Source organism: Anser brachyrhynchus (genome assembly GCF_964034855.1).
Source record: "Anser brachyrhynchus genome assembly, chromosome: 3".
NCBI classification, from domain to species: domain Eukaryota; kingdom Metazoa; phylum Chordata; class Aves; order Anseriformes; family Anatidae; genus Anser; species Anser brachyrhynchus.
The window spans coordinates 34,390,270-34,406,552 of NC_137696.1; the positions used below are offsets into that span (position 1 = coordinate 34,390,270).

The 16,283-nt window shown below is 52.1% G+C and overlaps 1 protein-coding gene across 2 annotated transcripts; it reads right to left on the reverse strand.

Moving 5' to 3' along the window:
* Positions 1-17: 17 nt before the first annotated feature.
* On the reverse strand, positions 18-16,268 carry FOSL2 (FOS like 2, AP-1 transcription factor subunit). Of its 2 annotated transcripts, none has more exons than XM_080588252.1 (4): positions 15,305-16,268; positions 10,745-10,999; positions 7,696-7,803; positions 18-6,213 (listed from the first exon to the last, which is right to left on the reverse strand). In XM_080588252.1, the coding sequence occupies exons 1-4, from the start codon at positions 15,401-15,403 to the stop codon at positions 5,704-5,706; spliced, it is 972 nt and encodes a 323-aa protein (XP_080444378.1). In that variant the 5' UTR covers positions 15,404-16,268; the 3' UTR covers positions 18-5,703. The 2 variants fall into 2 exon arrangements, with proteins under 2 accessions (XP_080444378.1, XP_080444379.1); XM_080588253.1 differs by lacking the exon at positions 15,305-16,268 and adding an exon at positions 13,337-15,280.
* Between the last annotated feature and the right edge of the window lie 15 nt (positions 16,269-16,283).

Below are 16,283 nucleotides of genomic sequence, written 5' to 3' on the forward strand. Positions count from 1 at the left end.
TGAAGGAACATGCAAGCTTTTAATTGTTCATGGCAAAGGGAGCTTTTTAATGACTTCAATTAACAGAGAGAGAAGAACTCCAGTTAGCTCTTGCTATACAAAAGAGTGTCCACAATGTCATTAAAACAAGATTTACAAGTGTCATAACTCTCAGCAGCATAGTCAACAATACAGCCAATCATTACAACTGAGCACCAAAGGAGAAGGGGGTGGGGGGGGAAACCATCACACCACCTAGGGACGGGAAAGAAAGAAAGGAGTATGGGGGAGGGAGTGCAGAGGAAAAAAGAAAAGTCATTTTTCTTTTCAATCTAAATTGATTTTATTCTACAAAATGCTACTCAGTTAAAATTGTAAAAGCAAAACCATTTTAATATGTTCTTTCTTTCATAGCAGCAAGCTTTCTCTAACAAGCTTTTTGTTTTAGTGCAAATACTGTAGGCCTGTATTACAGTAAAATAACAAGAACAGAGAAGAGACAACACCAGAGAGAACACCTCAGAGCTGAGATTCTCCAGGACTGCAAGAACGATACCAAGATCACAACGAGCAAAGAAGGGTCCCAATTCAGCAGTCACCTTTAAGAACCTCCTTGGCAGAAACTATTTCACTGCAGACAAAAAAAGAAAAACCATGAGCTAAAACTTTTGAGGAAAAAAAGATAATGGTGCCCCCAAACCTTCAATTATCCTCATGGTCAGATACTAATCGCTGAGGCTTGATTCCACCTCTGACACTCGCTTTGCAGCAGCGAAATGCTACTGATGTTTTCAATCTCCACAGGAAAGTGGAATCAAAATCAGGCCCTTTCTATATCTGAGGATCTTAAAGTAGACTTTAGTGACACTAGTAACTTATCGCTCTAATAAAGATGCACTATCCCTTATTGATGTTACTTTGAACTACACAGTATATCAAGATATATACAACATTTTATCCTCTCACTGAGCAAAAACAATTGGATACCTATTTTCTACACATTTTAATATGGTTTTAATATCAAGTAACCACAAACAAGAAAGTGGAATAACCCTTTAATCATACAGGATAGGAGGGGAACAATTAAGTAAAACAGGATGGGATTTTATTATTATCTTGTATTCTGAGATTTGTCCTCAACTCCACCTACTGTTCACAGAGGAATGATAATGCATCTTTAGAAACATATCTCTTTTTACATTTTATACAGACAACAAAACCCAGAATCTTTTATTTAAAGAATCGGAAAAAAAATATTATCCTAAAAAAAGAAGAAGATGGGAGTACTTTTAATGCTTTCTTTATTATATCCAAGTCTTGAACAGAAAAAAAAAGATGTAAACATGATAAATAAATAAGAAATAAAAGTAGATTGTTCCCCCCACCTCTTAAAATGTTTGACTTGGCCTTCCTAATGAAAATGAACTTGTAAGTGTCAAAATAATAAGGTTTCTTACATTTCAGAAGTCTGTTTTAGAATGAGAAAAAAAAATCAACAACAAAAAGCAAAAAAGCAACAACCGAACACCAGGAATGTGAGTTGGGAGGATGTTAAATTAATGGCGGGCAGATCTGCTGGAGCAGGCACAAAATGGCTGCCTGCCAATAAATAATAAGATACCAGGGAGGGGGGTGTCTTAGGTTTGTTTTTGTTTTTGTTTTTCATTTAGGATGAAGGCCAGGTGGATCCTACATACAGTAAGCAGCAAAATTAAAGGTTCAGATGAACTAAATAGATCATTTAAATAATAATTATAAAAACACAACAGAGAGCTACTGTCCCCAGCAGGTTGGTCCCAAATCCCGTCACACCACAAGCAGTTTGAGACTTACCCAGTCTCCACACCTACAAGAAAGGAATAGATGAAAGCAATGCCACAACCAGGGAGGGGGAAGGAACAACGAGGGCAAAACTGGAATGGCAAACATCCCCTAGAAGCTGAATGTTTCCTTCAATGCGGCTGCTACTGCTCCTCCCCGTTGGGCATTGATTAACTTCAGGTGTTATTAGATGCTTCACTGGGCCAGTCACTAGGGGGTCAGCCTAACACCAGCTGAAATTCCCTGGGCCTTTTGCTATTGACTTCAACAACTTTTGGTTAGACGCTGGTTCTAACAGCTCCCGCATCCCCAGAGCATGCAGAAGAAGGTAGAGGCACATTTAGGAATTCCTGTACATTTAGGAATCGTCAGGTAAGGTACTCAAGGAAAATACCATTTCAGGGGTGGGGAAGATTCCCAAAAGCACACCAGCAAACCTGAAAAGAAGTATGCAGAGCCAGACCAAAACAGCAGGAGACTTCAAGCTGTACCTGTCTGCCAACAGCTAAACAAAGTTAAGGCCGATCCACAAAATACAGAAGGCAGGAGACCAGCGGTCCTAACACAGACATCCTCGAAGAGGCTTGAGGGAGAAAACGGGCAGGCACAAGGTGTTCAGGGCTCTTTCAGATAGCAAAGTGATCCCCCTTTCTCGGCAGTTTGAAATCGCTCCCATCAGTCTCACGGGACAGGAAAGGGGATGCTCCTGTCCTACCTCTGAGAAGGTCAATGACAAGTCAACAGGCAGCGGGCAAGGGCCAGCAGCAGCTCCTTTTGGTAACAATTCAGTGAGCAGAAGCAAAGGTAGGAATCACAGCCTTCCTTGGGATGCATGCCTCTCCCAAAGGGATTAGGAGAGGGTACGGGTGAGTGGCAAGGCCCTTTATTTAAAACCTTCCTGTCTAGGATGAGAACTTTCTATCTGGGGAGGAAAAAAAAAAAAAAAAGCTAAAGTAACGTGTAGAGACCAATCTGGGGCTATCACAGAGGACTGGACCAAATGTGAAAACAAACATCTCTGCTGGGATGGCGTTTGGAGGCTGGCAGATACGGGGTTTGCGTGCAGGGAAGGCCACGCCTAAGGACTTTTTCAGAAATGCAATTGAATTATGCCACCTGCCTACTTGTCAGAGCTAGATAAACCTTTTCCTTCCCAAGAAACTTGCCATCACACCTCTAAAAGTGCGTGTGTGCCCAGCAGACAGATAGGCAGCCGACAAGATGGTCAACATACCTGAACTGCAAGCACAAAGGGGACAAGCAACATATTAAAAGATATTTGTTACGAAGTATCAACAGTATTTTAGAAGATGTTTTCACTGTCCCCCTAGGAGTTAGGCTTACCTAGGTCTGAGGAGGCAGCTGACTTCCTAAAGCCCCTAGCAGGAATGCTCCTGACCTGCCAGCTGGCCTCAAAAGCATCTGTATCACTTTAGGATTCACCATTTGTCAGTGCTGCATTCTGCCCACACTGGGTGGAAATGACATGTAGAGACATTTTATTGAGCAGTCTTAGATTCTCAATGCAGACTGGCCCAAACAAGCACCCGGCAGAACGGAGACAATTAGAGAAACAGTGGTTTCACCTAAAGTGACATCATCTACATAAAACCCCATGAGAACTGGATCCTCTGTGCTAACTACTGAAATTTGAATGTCTACTTTATTTAAAAAAAAAACAAAAAACAACTTTGATTATCATTTAAGGACAAACAGACTCCTGTATCAATTTTACTTATTAAGCTCAATTTGAAACCTCTAGCACTGGTATAGAGATGGAAATGTTTAAGCAATAAAGGAAAAGCCTGAATTACTCAATCAGTTTTACAAAGGAAAAAGATCGCTCATATCTTTCTATTTCTGGCAGCTCTGGCAAATACCTGGGTTTAAAATTAATAATAATTGGGGAAAAAAAAAAGGAAAAGAAAAGAAAGTCTACCTTTACAGCCAAAGTAGTGTCACTTTGAAATGACTCAAGGAATAGGCATTGGCCAGGGTTTGAGGGAATCCAGCCCTGCTGAGCAAAGGTCTGGCTCCACAAGACTGAGCCCTATTAATTCCCAGCGGAGTTGGCACGGACTGCAGCAGTTTAGCATCTCACAGCACTGCCCCTGTCATTGCATATTGCATTTCTCCAGGTCCAGCCTGACCAAGAAATACCCATGTTTCAGCCAATTAAAAAAAAAAAAAAAAAAAAAGAAAACAAGAAAAGCTCACATCAGAATAAATAGCTGCCACCACAGCTTCGACAGACTGGACTAAAGAGCTATCCCATAAGCAGCTTAGCTGGCAAGCTGAGCAGTCCTCGTATGCAAAAGGTCATGGTTCATCAGTGCCTTGACATCGCCAGGGCCTGAGCTTGGCTCCAAGCAGGAATAGGTTATGCACGGGACTGCTCTCAGTAGCAAACATCATCGCTAAGCCCAGAGGTGGCTGGAGAAGACAAGGACCCAAAGCTGAAGGAAGAGCCCCCTGATTGGCTTTGGATCTTCAGGCCAGTCAACCCCAACGAAACCAGATCAATTACATTGCAAAAACGTGAAAAGAGGCCAACGACCGAGATGCAAATAATGGTAATTGATTTTCTTCCAGCGTCAATTTGTCAGTCGCACCAGATGTTACCAGAAGCTCTGGTTTCGTTTGAGCAGGCCATCAGATCAGCTCTGCCACTGCTGCCCGGTCAGGAGCTCCTTGAGGCCCGTGCTGGAGGCTGGACCCCTGCCTTCGCCCCAGCTTCAGAAACTGAGGAGCTCTGAGCAAACACCACCTGCCGGTTCCAATTGTGTGGATCTGTGCTGCCTTGTTTCCCAACAAGGAAAAACTCAGCGAGGGCACAACCAGGTGGTTTCACCTCGTTATCCGCTGCCAGTCTCCTGGATTTATAGCACACGGTGCCACTTTTTTGGTAGCATGGTCTGCAAATATGGCCAAGGGGAGGAGAGGATTTTACTAACAGAAAGAGATCAGCATCTGAGTCAGGAGCCCTGATGGGGAGAAAGATGCAATGCTCTCTAGAGAGCAGGCAGCCCAGGAAAAGTAAACAATGAGTCCAGCAGCAGATTTGGTATCTACCAAGTTGGGGTTAAAACCCTGCCAAAGACACTGGTAAGTGCCAACCCAGCAGCTTTTCTGATGCTACTTTGGCCCTGAGATGCTAACTTGGTTTTTGAGGAGCCCAAGGGGACAGATATATCTACTTTTTAAGAAAAAAAGGCTTCCATGCGAGCCTCCTGCTCTCTCTGTTCACTGTGTCTGTGCCACAGGGCACAGTTATGAGCTCTGCCCTTGCCACTGAGCCCTTGGGCTCCTCTTGGTCCCCCCACCAGCTCCTGGCCATCCCCCTCCCGCCCGGGCAAAGTTTCCCGCAGCCTGTCCCAAGAGGAAAGATCCTAACAAGCCTTTAGACTTCAAAGCAACTGGATGAAATGTCATGGGATCGACAACATTGGAAATGATAAGCAGAGAGAGAGAGAGAGGGAAAGAAGAACTTGTAAGGTCAACTAACCAGAATGATCTAAGCACAGAGCATAACCGATCAGATCAATTCACAAAGGAAAGGGACGACTAGCAACTGTCTGCAGCTCGCCTTCCGTCCTGGCCAGGAGTGTTCCCCAAGTCCATTACGGTTGAGAAGAGGTTTCCATAGGCAGTCCCTACAGAGGGGACGTCACCCTCTCCAAACAGTCCTGGTGCGTCAGTCCTCCCCTTGGCCGTTTCCTGCCCCCAGGGAGCTGACGTTGGTCCTCACTCTCCTTCCTGGAGCTGCAGCATTTCCCCATCCTTGTTCTTGCTGCCCTTGTGCTTGAACGATCCTGTGCCTGTCTCTAATCCCATGGAGAGGGGCTCCCCCCATGGAGCTGGGCGGGGGGTGTAACACACTGGCAATGGGGGGCCACGGGGGGATTACAATGCCAGCAAGGTGGGAGAGTTCAAGGAATCCGAGGACTGGTCACCGCTGCTGCTGCTCCTCCGGTGAGCTTTGGAGCAGGACTCGGACGGGGAGAGAGGAGACTCCTGATCCAAGACGTTGGGGTAGGTGAACACCAAGTTGGAGGAGCCAGGAGTGATGGCTGGTGTCGAGGTCACCACGATGGGAGTGTTGAGTGCCTCCTCCCCATAAAAACCTCCAGCAATGCTGATGGGCTTAATGACAGACCTCTGGGCTTTGTCAAGGACCAAAGAGGAAGATGGGATCTCTTCCTCCACGGGCTCCTGCTTCACCACCACCGCTCCGCTCGCTCCAGTCCGAACGCTCTGGAGGCTGCTGGATGGTGGGCTCCGGCGCTCCTCAGGGCTGATTTTGCACACAGGGCTGTGAGCCACCAGCATGAACTCCAGCTTCTCCTTCTCCTTCTGGAGCTCAGCGATCTCTTTTTGCAGCACTGACTTCTCCTCCTCCAGCACCTCAGTTTCCTGCAGACAAAAGGGGAAATAAGTAAGTATCAGAGACTCTGGCACCGTTCCTCACCTAGAACATGGCCACCAAGTCCAGTTCCCAGCTGGCATGGGCAGATACGCCCCAGCCTCGTCATGAACCAAGCAAGCACCAGGTCATTGCTAGCTGAGTATTTTGAATTTCCTTTGTCTGCCAGGAGGCTATTCCCAAACTTCATCAATCTAAGGGTTATAAATGGTCTTCTCAAGAGCCCACCCTAGTTTTCTCACAGCCAGCCTCTACAACTGTCTTGTTCTGTGGCTTAAGTAACACTTTACGCTTGCTGTCTGCCTGCCAGACACTTTAGCAGAGAGAACTCAAGATCACCTCTCATCATATTTTGTTAGGGTTAGGTCATGTTCTCATTTCCTAGACAGAGGTAGTATACAGTAATCTCTAAACTGTTTCCATTTTTCTTTCTGTAGCTCATATTCCAGATGAGATCTTGCCTGTGACTCGTACAAAGGACTAACATTTTCATTTCCACTGCATCATCATCCCTCGATGCATCCTAGGATTATTTCAGTTACCTTTCCCACGGTCACATCACACTGGTGGCTCATAGTCAAGCTGTGAGCAATCAGTATCTTCCTGTGTGAGGAGCTCACAGAAGTACTCACCCTCGGTCCTTCAGGATATGACCTCCCAGTTTGTACTCCTCTCACTTGTAGTAGTTTAGTCATGAGAATCCTTAAATTCTTACTATATGCTGCCCTGCCTCCTCTACACAGAGAACACCTCCCAAATTTGAGTCAGCAGCACAGTTCAGTGGTGTGCTTTCACTCCTGTGATTCTTAATACCATCATCAAACGCAACCAACCCCAGGCTGCTTATTAGAGGAGTACTGGAGTCTTCCCTACAGACTCTTTCAACACAACCCATCCTTGCCTCCTCTTCAGTCAGTCCGTTACCCATGCCACAGTTCTTGCACTCATCCCCACCTTCTCTAGCATAATAAGTTATTCCCCCCCTATGGCACCAAGCCATACATCTCTGCAGAGCTTCCTTTGGGCAGAAGATCAGTTACCCCCGCCAGAGACAGGTTAGCCTAAATTACATGGCTTTGAGAGGTACACGTAACGTTGCCTCATTTTATCCTGCTTTCAGATGATCCTGAAGTCTTGTGTGCTTTTGTCCTCAAGGCTTTCATCTGAGGCACGCAGCGTCTTTATTTTCACATACAGAGGGAGACCAGAGGTAGGAAGATGCGTGCTAGATGGCAGGCTAGACAGGAAGAGAGCTCCTGAGATGCTCTGGGCAGCCAGCAGTAGGAGTTTAGGCTGCTGAGCCCTCACCACCACTGATGGAGGAGCAATGTCACTGGGCAGCCTTGGAAGGGGAAGGCAGCGTGTGTTTTGCAGCATCTTCCCCATGCAGGCTAGAAGAGGGAGAGCAATGCCCTGCGAGCTGGTCCGAAGGGTGAGCGACAAGGAGGGAGAAATGCATGCAGAGCACGTACCGCCTGGAGTTTCTCTGTTAGCTCTCGACGCCTGTTACGACACTTAGCAGCTGCCAGCTTGTTCCTCTCTCTCCGGATCCTTCGCTTCTCTTCTTCCTCGGGCGACAGCTGTGGGCAAGTGCCAAGAAAACCCACAATCAGATCTGAGCAAGGCATTCCTTGAAGTTTGTGAGGATTTAACCGCAACGCACAGAAAAAAGGCCTGATCCAGCAGGATGCTCAGCACTCCCCCTCTTCACTGATGTCAGCAGAAGATGAAAGCGCACGGTATCTCTGCGAGCACCGGGTCTCAGCAGAAGGGTGAGGAGAAGGCAGAGTGGGGAGCAGGGGGAAGATTGTGTAAGAGGACAGTGAATCTGCACCAAGGCCAAACAGATAAAAGATGCTCTGATTGTTTCACAACTTGGGTGGTACATTAAGCAAAACCAGAGCGCGATGTTGTAAGTGCCTCTTTCTTGAAAGAAAATATCTGCTGCTTCCCACACAAAAATAGTTGTTAGCTTGAAGGTCGGGGATGGGGTGGGGGGATTGAGAGAGAGAGAGATCAGCAGAGCTCTCAAGAAGTCTGTGAGGCAACAATTATTTATACCACCCCAAAATCTGACCTCAGATTTTGGAGCACTCAGCGAGATAACAGGCTGCGTTTCTCGCATCAGCAGGCAAGGCTCCAGTGATACCAAGGGCTTCCTGAGGCCAGCTGACATCCTCTCTGATGTAAATCGGGAGCAATTCCATAGAAACCCAGAGAGTTACATTCTTGCGACACCAGAGGAAGTGAGCAGGAGCCCACAAGACCCAGTGAGGTCAGGCCTAGCTTCTGGGGTTGGAGACAAGGTCTGATAAATCCCAGCAGCAGCAAGCAGCGTGCCCCACGCCGCGCCGGGCCCTTCAGCCTCCTCAGGCTGGCCAGCAGAGCACTTGTCAACAGAGAAGGGGAAGAAAACACCTCTTTTCATAGAAGCTTTCAGTTTTAGTATCTTTGGGGATGTCAAAATCGCAACAAGATATTCAACCCTTTCTACCGTCTTTTCTTTTCAGTGTTAGTTTTACTCTAACCTCATTCTGGTTTGTTTTGGTTTGCTTCATTTCCCTAATTTCGATCTTTGCAGTTTCAGGGAGTTTACTTCAGCCCCTGGGCATTCCCCTCGCTCTGTTCTGCTTTTTTTCCGGGCCCCTGTGCACGGTGGCAATGATTTCACCGGCAGGTACCCTTGCACAGCCCTGCCTGCCCGATTCCCTGTAGGTGTGTGGGGTTAGAGTGTATTTGTGCACCAGTATCTGCAGGGAAAAACATCAGGCACACACACAAACTCCGGGCTGACTTGGAGCCTCTGCAGACAGTTTTCAGGAGCGTTTTCGTGCTTTAGAAGCACAGATCTCACTGAAATACACTGGGACCAAAATTAGCCCTCCCGGGGCCTTCAGTCATTTCCAAGTTATCTATCTCAGAGGCTATGTTGTTTAAAAATCTCATCGATGGGGCTGAAGACGCTAATTTGGTCATGCTTAACAGCAGAACGGGTCTAAAAAGGAATATTCTGGAAGTGGTGCTGGATTTGTTTGAAAGCAGCTTGCTGTGGCACTGCCGGTGCCCCTGCTGCACGCGCTGGCTGTAGTTAGTCCCAGCCCCGTGCGCGCAGCCGCTGGCAGAAGCGTTCATCGAGACGGGCCCTTTTCCTACAAGGTTTTCCAAAAAGGCACTCGGGCTCGGCGCTCACGAGCACCAGCGGTGGAAACCTGAGCCAAAGAGTCACGGCAAACCGCCCGGGTCCCGCCGTGGCACGTGTCTAATCAAAAGGACTCGGATGTGAATGACCCGCAATGAACGGCTTGCAAACAAGCCACAGGCCAGGAATTGCTTGGCAGGCATCCTTCCGCAAATAACTCCCAACAACAAATAAACCCGAGAATATGGTGATCTCTTCACGGCCAATTTGTGAGCACAGAGGCAGCGTTTGTCAAACAAATTAGCCGCTGCTAATTATTCCCCCAGTTCTCGTGAGAGCTTCCCTGGCGTTGGACGCCGGCCCTGTGGGAAAGCGGGAAGGCCGGCACCTCACCCAGCCCCAGCGGGGCTCAGGCTTGCCCTGCCCGGCACGAGCAGGACTTCAGCGGGACCTCTAGGTGCCCTCCACACAACAGAATCGGGCTGTGGATCAGAACAGACCTAAAAACCTAAATGTAGGGCCACCGTCTCGTTAGAAACAGGCCTCACGCAGCAGCTTGTTCGTGCACAGAGCGTGCGTGGCACGTCCGGTTACGTTCCTCTGTGGTGACCCACATAACTGCTGCTCGGGGATGATTTGGGGAGATCTAAATCACTCAGATTTTCTTTAGAAGGGCACGGGCAGCAGTGGGACCAGCCATCCCACCCGGCTGTGAGAATGCTACCAGGATGGCTGCGCCCGTGGGCCCCCCGCCTCACTGCTGCAAAGAGGTCAGGAGATCGCAAGCTTGCAGTGGGAGGGTGGATTTAGATCCTGGACATCCAGAAGGCTTTCTGTGAGACTGGAAGGGCTCTGGGGGAGCTGTTCGATGCTGGTTGGCACTGGTGGTTGGCTCTGGGGGAGCTGCACGATGCTGGTTATCACCCAAAGCGGGACTGGAGCAGCGCAGGTGGTCACAGCTCTGACACAAAACACCGCCTGATGTAATTTGGGGATCAGTTTTGTAAGTGACCTAAGTAAAGCTCAGGGGTTTCCTTCTGCCTGGAGCGGCAGAGACACTCAAACTGAAACCCAAGGCTCGACTTGAGAGTTTCACCTGCTTTTGAAACCGAGCCGCAACGCGGCCCCGCGGTGCGAAGCCTTTGATGGAGATTGGTTAAGTCGTGCCGCACGTTGAGGAAGCAGCAAGAAAACCACCCTCCAGCTCACGCCGTGCATCACCCTGAGAAACCCTCGCGCACGTACAGAGCAGGGGACAGACCTCGGCTCTCCCCATGGGGCCGGGAGATGCCGTGAGAAGGCAGCAGGGGACTCCCCTGGCGCAGGGGGGCCTTCACGCCCGCTGCTGACGTACCCTGCGTCATCCTCCCCGCCGTGCTTACCTGCTCGTCCCTTCGTCTCCGTCCCACCGTGGTCCCGATGGTTTTAATCACGCCCGGCCGCTGAAGGGCCGTGTGTCCGGCCACCGAGGACAGCGGGGGCAGCGGGTGGCTGTAGGGGTGCGAGCGGGAGTAGGGGCTGGACATGGAGGTGATGACGGTGGGCTGCACCATCCACTGCAGGTCTTGGCTGGTCGTGATGGCGTTGATCGTGGGGATGAAAGCGCTGCCTGATCCTGGCATATCTACTCGAAATTTCTAGGAGGAAAGGCAGGGGAGAGAGAAAAGAAGAGACTGTCAGAGAAAGTGGAACACGGCACGTACTCAGAAACCAGCCAGGCCCTCAGGAGCGGCACCGGTGAGGGTCAGAGCGCTGCCTGAAGCAAAGGCACTGCTGCTGGTGCCCATGCAGCACACCCTGGGCCGCCCCCAGGCCTTGCCCTCGCCCAGCCCCATCCTGGTCTCCCCCAGCCCTCCCCAAAGCTGCCTCCCACGCGGGCCCACCGCTCCTTCCGGCGTGGGGCGAAAGGGGAATTAAGGAGTTTCTAGAAAAACACTTCTCTGCCAGTCCAAAGAAAAGGAAGAGAAACTTGGGCTCTGAAATGCCGTTACCGAGTGGAGAGCAAAGCCTTCCACCCAAGGATTCCCCCGAAATTCTGGCCGGGTATGGCCAGAGCGGCAGCTCGCTCCTCGCTCGGTGGCTCCGTGCTCGCCGCGCACACGGCGCGAGAAAGCCGGCCCCGGGACGGTTACGTGCAGGGATATGTATTTTAATAGCAGCCTGTAAAATAGGTCTCAGGATTGAGATCGGACAAGTTCCCTGCAGCTCTCTGCACTGTCTAGACAAAACAAGGCAGCAGTAAAAACCAAGGCAGTAGGTAATGATCGCCTCCCAAATATGCGTACACCTTGTTTCAGACAGAGGTAAATCCATCTGGATAATATGCTGGCACCGAACCGCCAGGAAAACAATTGCTTGTCCCCGGAGGGGCAAGCAGGGGAGAAGGAATGCTTTTGTCTCCGAAGAACTCCCTTCAGGAGACTTTCAATGGTTAGGGTAGGCTTCACAGCCAGGCATGCCTCACTCACCGTGCGAGGGATGGGGCTTGTAGGACCAGCAGCGTGAAAGCCTTGCCGCGATCCTGTGAGGAAGGCACGCTCTCGGGTCAGCAAACCAGCTTCCCGGGGACGCGAGGGGCCTTGCATCAGCCTGACCTCAGCCCAGGTAAGCGTCCCAGATAAGGGACAGCTCTCCAACACAGATTTCCTTTTCAGGGTGTGCCTAGTCAAGCACCTTGCCCAAGCGCTTTGTTAAACCAAGGCTACTGCAAACAGTATTCCACACGCTGATAGCCACAGCGCTGGGGCCAGTTTTAGCCACAAGTCCAGCTGCCAAGGCCCGGAGAAGAGAAGATCCAGTTTGCACACAGACAAATGCCAGTTCGCAGCTTTGGACAGCCCTAGATCTAGAAAGAAAGGACAAGAGAAGGCAGGGATGCACCCGGTGAGGCGGGAGGGTGGCAGTGGCACCAAGACCGTGGCAGAAGCCCCACCAGAACCTGTGAGGCTCACCTGGAGCTGGGCTCTGGCACAGCCTCAGCTCACCCCACGCCTCTGTAAATGCCATCCTCACGGCCTCTCCCAGCCGGCTCTGGAGGCCCGGGGCTGCCAGCTGTAAACACCGCAGAGGAATTTCCTGGTGAAAAACCCCTTCTTTGCTCTGCCCAGTGTAGGCCGTGCCCCCACGGCACAGGAGAGGGAGCCTCGGTGCCTCCACAGCCACGACACCCTTACAGAGGGACCTGAGCCTCGCAGGAGGAAGGAAGCGCGCGGCTAGTTAAACCACAGGTGCTCGAGTCGAGAGACGCAAGTTCTGCTTCCAGCTCCACAAGTCACTTTTTTTTTTTTTTTAAACCTACCTGCGCCATCGCCCCTCCTGTACCCAAAAAGCAGAGAAGAAAGAGCCCTGCCTTCTTGGCAGCGACACCCGAAAGCTGTGGCTGGCTGCACAACGCACCCAGATGCCTTGGTGCTTTGCTGGGCACGGACACGGCTCCAGAGGAGACCTTCACGGCGGCGCCACGTTACTGGAGCCTCCAGCACCCTGCTACAAATTCCCAGCAGGGGCCAGGCGAGTCAGCCCCATCGCCAAGTCAGGCACACAAGGTACGAACGTCTGACACAAACATCAGGCTCCACGCTATTAATAAAGCGGCTACTCCGCAGGCAATCACTCTTGTGTTTGACCCGGGACTTTCCTATCCCCAGCACAGGTCTCCCGGTCAGCAACAGGGCTGCTCACTCCAGGCACATCCCTCTGCAGCTCCGCGGGCTTGCTTTCAGGCCCGAGGCTGACAGCAGGCAGGATGCAGCCCCTGTCTGTGCCATGCCCCATCGCTGCCACCAGCTTCCTTTCTAATCCCTCAGAATAGCCTACGGAATTCCCCCAAACACTCCAAAGGCCGTATTTTTCCCAGATAACTACTGGGCACGCTGCTGTGACGGGCTAAGTCTTCAGATGCGGGCACTTTGGGCCACGGCTGGATTTTCCCTGCACCGCTTCCTGACCGGCCAGGCCTTCCCCACACACCTCACCTTCCCCACTAGGACACCGCACCGCCACCAGCTCCGCCACCCCAAAAGGCTGCTGCCCTCAGCTTTTCCTGCTCTGGCCCAGGAGAGGCTGCCGGAGGCACGGCTCCACTCTCCGTGTCGACGGCACCACGGGACAGACGCAGCACGCAGACGGAAGAAGGAATCCTTAAAAAGGCAGCAGCTGGACGAGGACCGAGGAGGAGTCCTGTTGATAAGGGTTCAAGAGCCCGAGCTCAGCCCCGGCTCTGACTCGGGACGCCGGGCTGGAGAGCAACCGGCCCCGAGGAGGCTCCAGCGAGGCAGGGCAGGGCCAGGCTGCAGGGGCACGTCCCAGCTCGGAAGCGGCCAAGGGGAAAAAAAAAAAACAACACCCCAAAAACACCAGAAAAATCCACCCAGAGGGACTTCAAAAAACACTTGATTATCAAATCTGGAGCGTATGGGACGTATCCCGTAACAAATAAAAGGCCCCCGACAGCTCGCCCGTGTCGAACATCCCCTGGAAGGAGAACCGGACACCGCATGGGGGTATTTCAGGGGAAAGTCAGCCAGTCTGAAAAAGTACACGAATTATTCCTATTAGAGTCTATGTTTAGCACATGGCAAGTCGGCGATTAGGAATACAGCGTGACACGCAACTTGAAAGAAAAATGTTCCAGTGCTGCATTGCATGGGAAAAATAATTAAAAAGCATCAAAGTTTTGGCTCCGAGTCACAGTTTCCACTCAAACATGTGACTGATGCATCTCTCCTTGCTTTGGGAAAAAAAAAAAAGACAAGAAAAAATTTCTACAATGCATATTTTCTGTGGCGATAAAGCCCTGCAGATCCCCCTAGCCCAGGATCAGCAGAGCAGCCCCGTTCCTAGGGTAAAGGCAACGCTCGCATTTGATCCTAATCTACAACATCTGTAGGGATCAAGGGAAAGACGGCGCGGGGCCTTGAGAAATTGCCCAGACTCTTAAGGAAAACATCGCTGAGCCGGCGTCCCGCGCAGAGCCCCGGCGCAGGCAGGAACCCTGGAAACTGGGCTCTGGCGCCCGCACGCGAGCTGCCTGGAGAGGACGCGCACCACCAGAAAATAAGAGGGAAAAGAAAAAAAATAAGTTAAAAAAAAACCAACAAACAGCCATCAGCCCCTTCGGCCAGCTCGGGGCTGGCTGCCCACAGCCTCTCCCAGCCTCCTGGAGAGGGTGCCGGCCTCCGGTGCCCGGGCTGAGCGGGCGGAGGGGAGGGCGAGCCAAGGGCTTCCAGCTTTTTCGGCTTCCCCCCGCTCGCCCAGCTCGTCCCGGAGCCGGCAGGGAAGCGCTGAGGGCTCCTGCCGCCAGCTGCTCGCCCTGGAAGCCTCCATCCTCGGCGCAGCCCGCAGAGGGCACCCACGAGATGCGCTGGGAGGCGGCTGGGAACCGCGGCGAGTCATTTCTGGTAAAACTTCTTTCACGCGAGGAATGTCACGGGCTGGTACGGTTGGCAAACTTTAGTACCGGACTTTTTTTTTTTTTTTTTCCTCCTTTTTTTTTTTTTTTAAACGATCCTATGACTTGCGGATGCGGAGACGGGGACTGGCAGCGCACACCGCCTAACACCATCGGGAGAAACGGGGCGGGGGGGAGCGCAACTCCCCGAAAAAAGCCCCGGAGTGGGGATAGGGCGGCTGATGTAAACAAGTTATGAAATGGGCTGCGTTTGTATAACCGGCCCGCTTGTGTAACGCCTGCCACGGAGGTGCCGGCTTGAGGCGCGCGAGCCGCTTTTGGGGCGTTTTCGGCGCAACACCCGAAAAAGCGGGTGGGAAAGGAGAGGGGGGGGGGAGGCAAAGCAGAGCGGAGCCGCGCCTGGCAGCCCCGCTCCGGCTGGGGCACAGCGCAGCTCCCCGGCCGAAATTTGGGGCGGCGAGGGCGAGAGCCGGCCCCGCGCCTCCCGTCGGGGACCCCCAGCCCCAGCCCCGACCCCCAGCCCCGGCCCTACCTGCTGGGCTGCGCCGCCGGAGTAGGTCTCGGGGTGTCCCGGGGAGCCGCTGCTGCCTCTGGAGGAGGTGTCGAAGTTGCCGGGGTAGTCCTGGTACATGGTCCGAGGTCGGGCCGGGGGGAGCCGCGTCCCCGCCTTCCCGCACCGCCAGCCGCCGCTCCCTCCGCCGTCTCCCCGCCCCCTGGCCGCGGCCGCCGAGGGGTTTGGTGTGGCTGGGTGCGAGTGTGTGCGAGTGTGTGTGTGCCCCTTACGGGGAACGGGGCTGGAAAAGGCTTTCTTGGGGCGGGAGAAAAAAAAAGGGGGAAAAAGGGGGGAAGGGAAAAAAAAAAAGGAAAAAGGGGGAAAAGGGGGAAAAAAGGCGGAAAAGAGAGAAGAAGGAAAAGGGAGGAAGGAAAAGGAAAAAAAAGAGAAAGAAGGAGGAAAATAAAAAAGGAAAAGAGAAATAAAAAAAATAAGAAATAAGAGAAAAAAGAGATAAAAGGGAAAAAAAAGGAAAGAGGAAAAAAAGGAAAAAAAAAAGGTAAAAGGGAGAGAAAAAATAGAAAAACGAAAAATGAGAAAAAATGAAAAGAAAAAGGGGGAATAAACGAGGGAAAGAAGGAGAAAACAGGCAAAGCCCCAAAATCAAGCGATCGGCGGAGCGGCTCCCCGGAGCGGCGCGGGGAGGCTGCGGCGGCAGGGGAGCGCCGAGCGGGGCGCGCCGCCGGGCTGGGCCGTGCCGGTGCTGCCGGAGCGGTGCTGTCCGTGCCGAGCCGAGCCGAGCCGAGCCGTGCCCCCTATGTCCCGCTCCCTGCGCGCCGCCCGGCCACTGCCGCCCCTCCGGCGGCGCGGCGCGGCCCCGGGCGGAGCGGGCGGAGCGAGCTGCCCGCCCCCGGCCGCCCCTTTATAACCGCGGCCCGGCCGCTCTGCGCCGCTCTGCGCCGCGCTGCGGGGCGGCGGCACGGCCCCGCTGCCCGCTCCGGCCCCTATTATCCGGCCC

Coding starts and splice junctions, on each gene's coding strand:
- FOSL2 (XM_080588252.1), bottom strand. CDS start 15,403: ATGTACCAGGACTACCCCGGCAACTTCGACACCTCCTCCAGAGGCAGC. Junction 11,000..15,304: donor CCGGCGGCGCAGCCCAGCAG/GTAGGGCCGGGG, acceptor CTTTCCTCCTAG/AAATTTCGAGTAGATATGCC. Junction 6,214..7,695: donor TAACAGAGAAACTCCAGGCG/GTACGTGCTCTG, acceptor TTTTGTCTGCAG/GAAACTGAGGTGCTGGAGGA.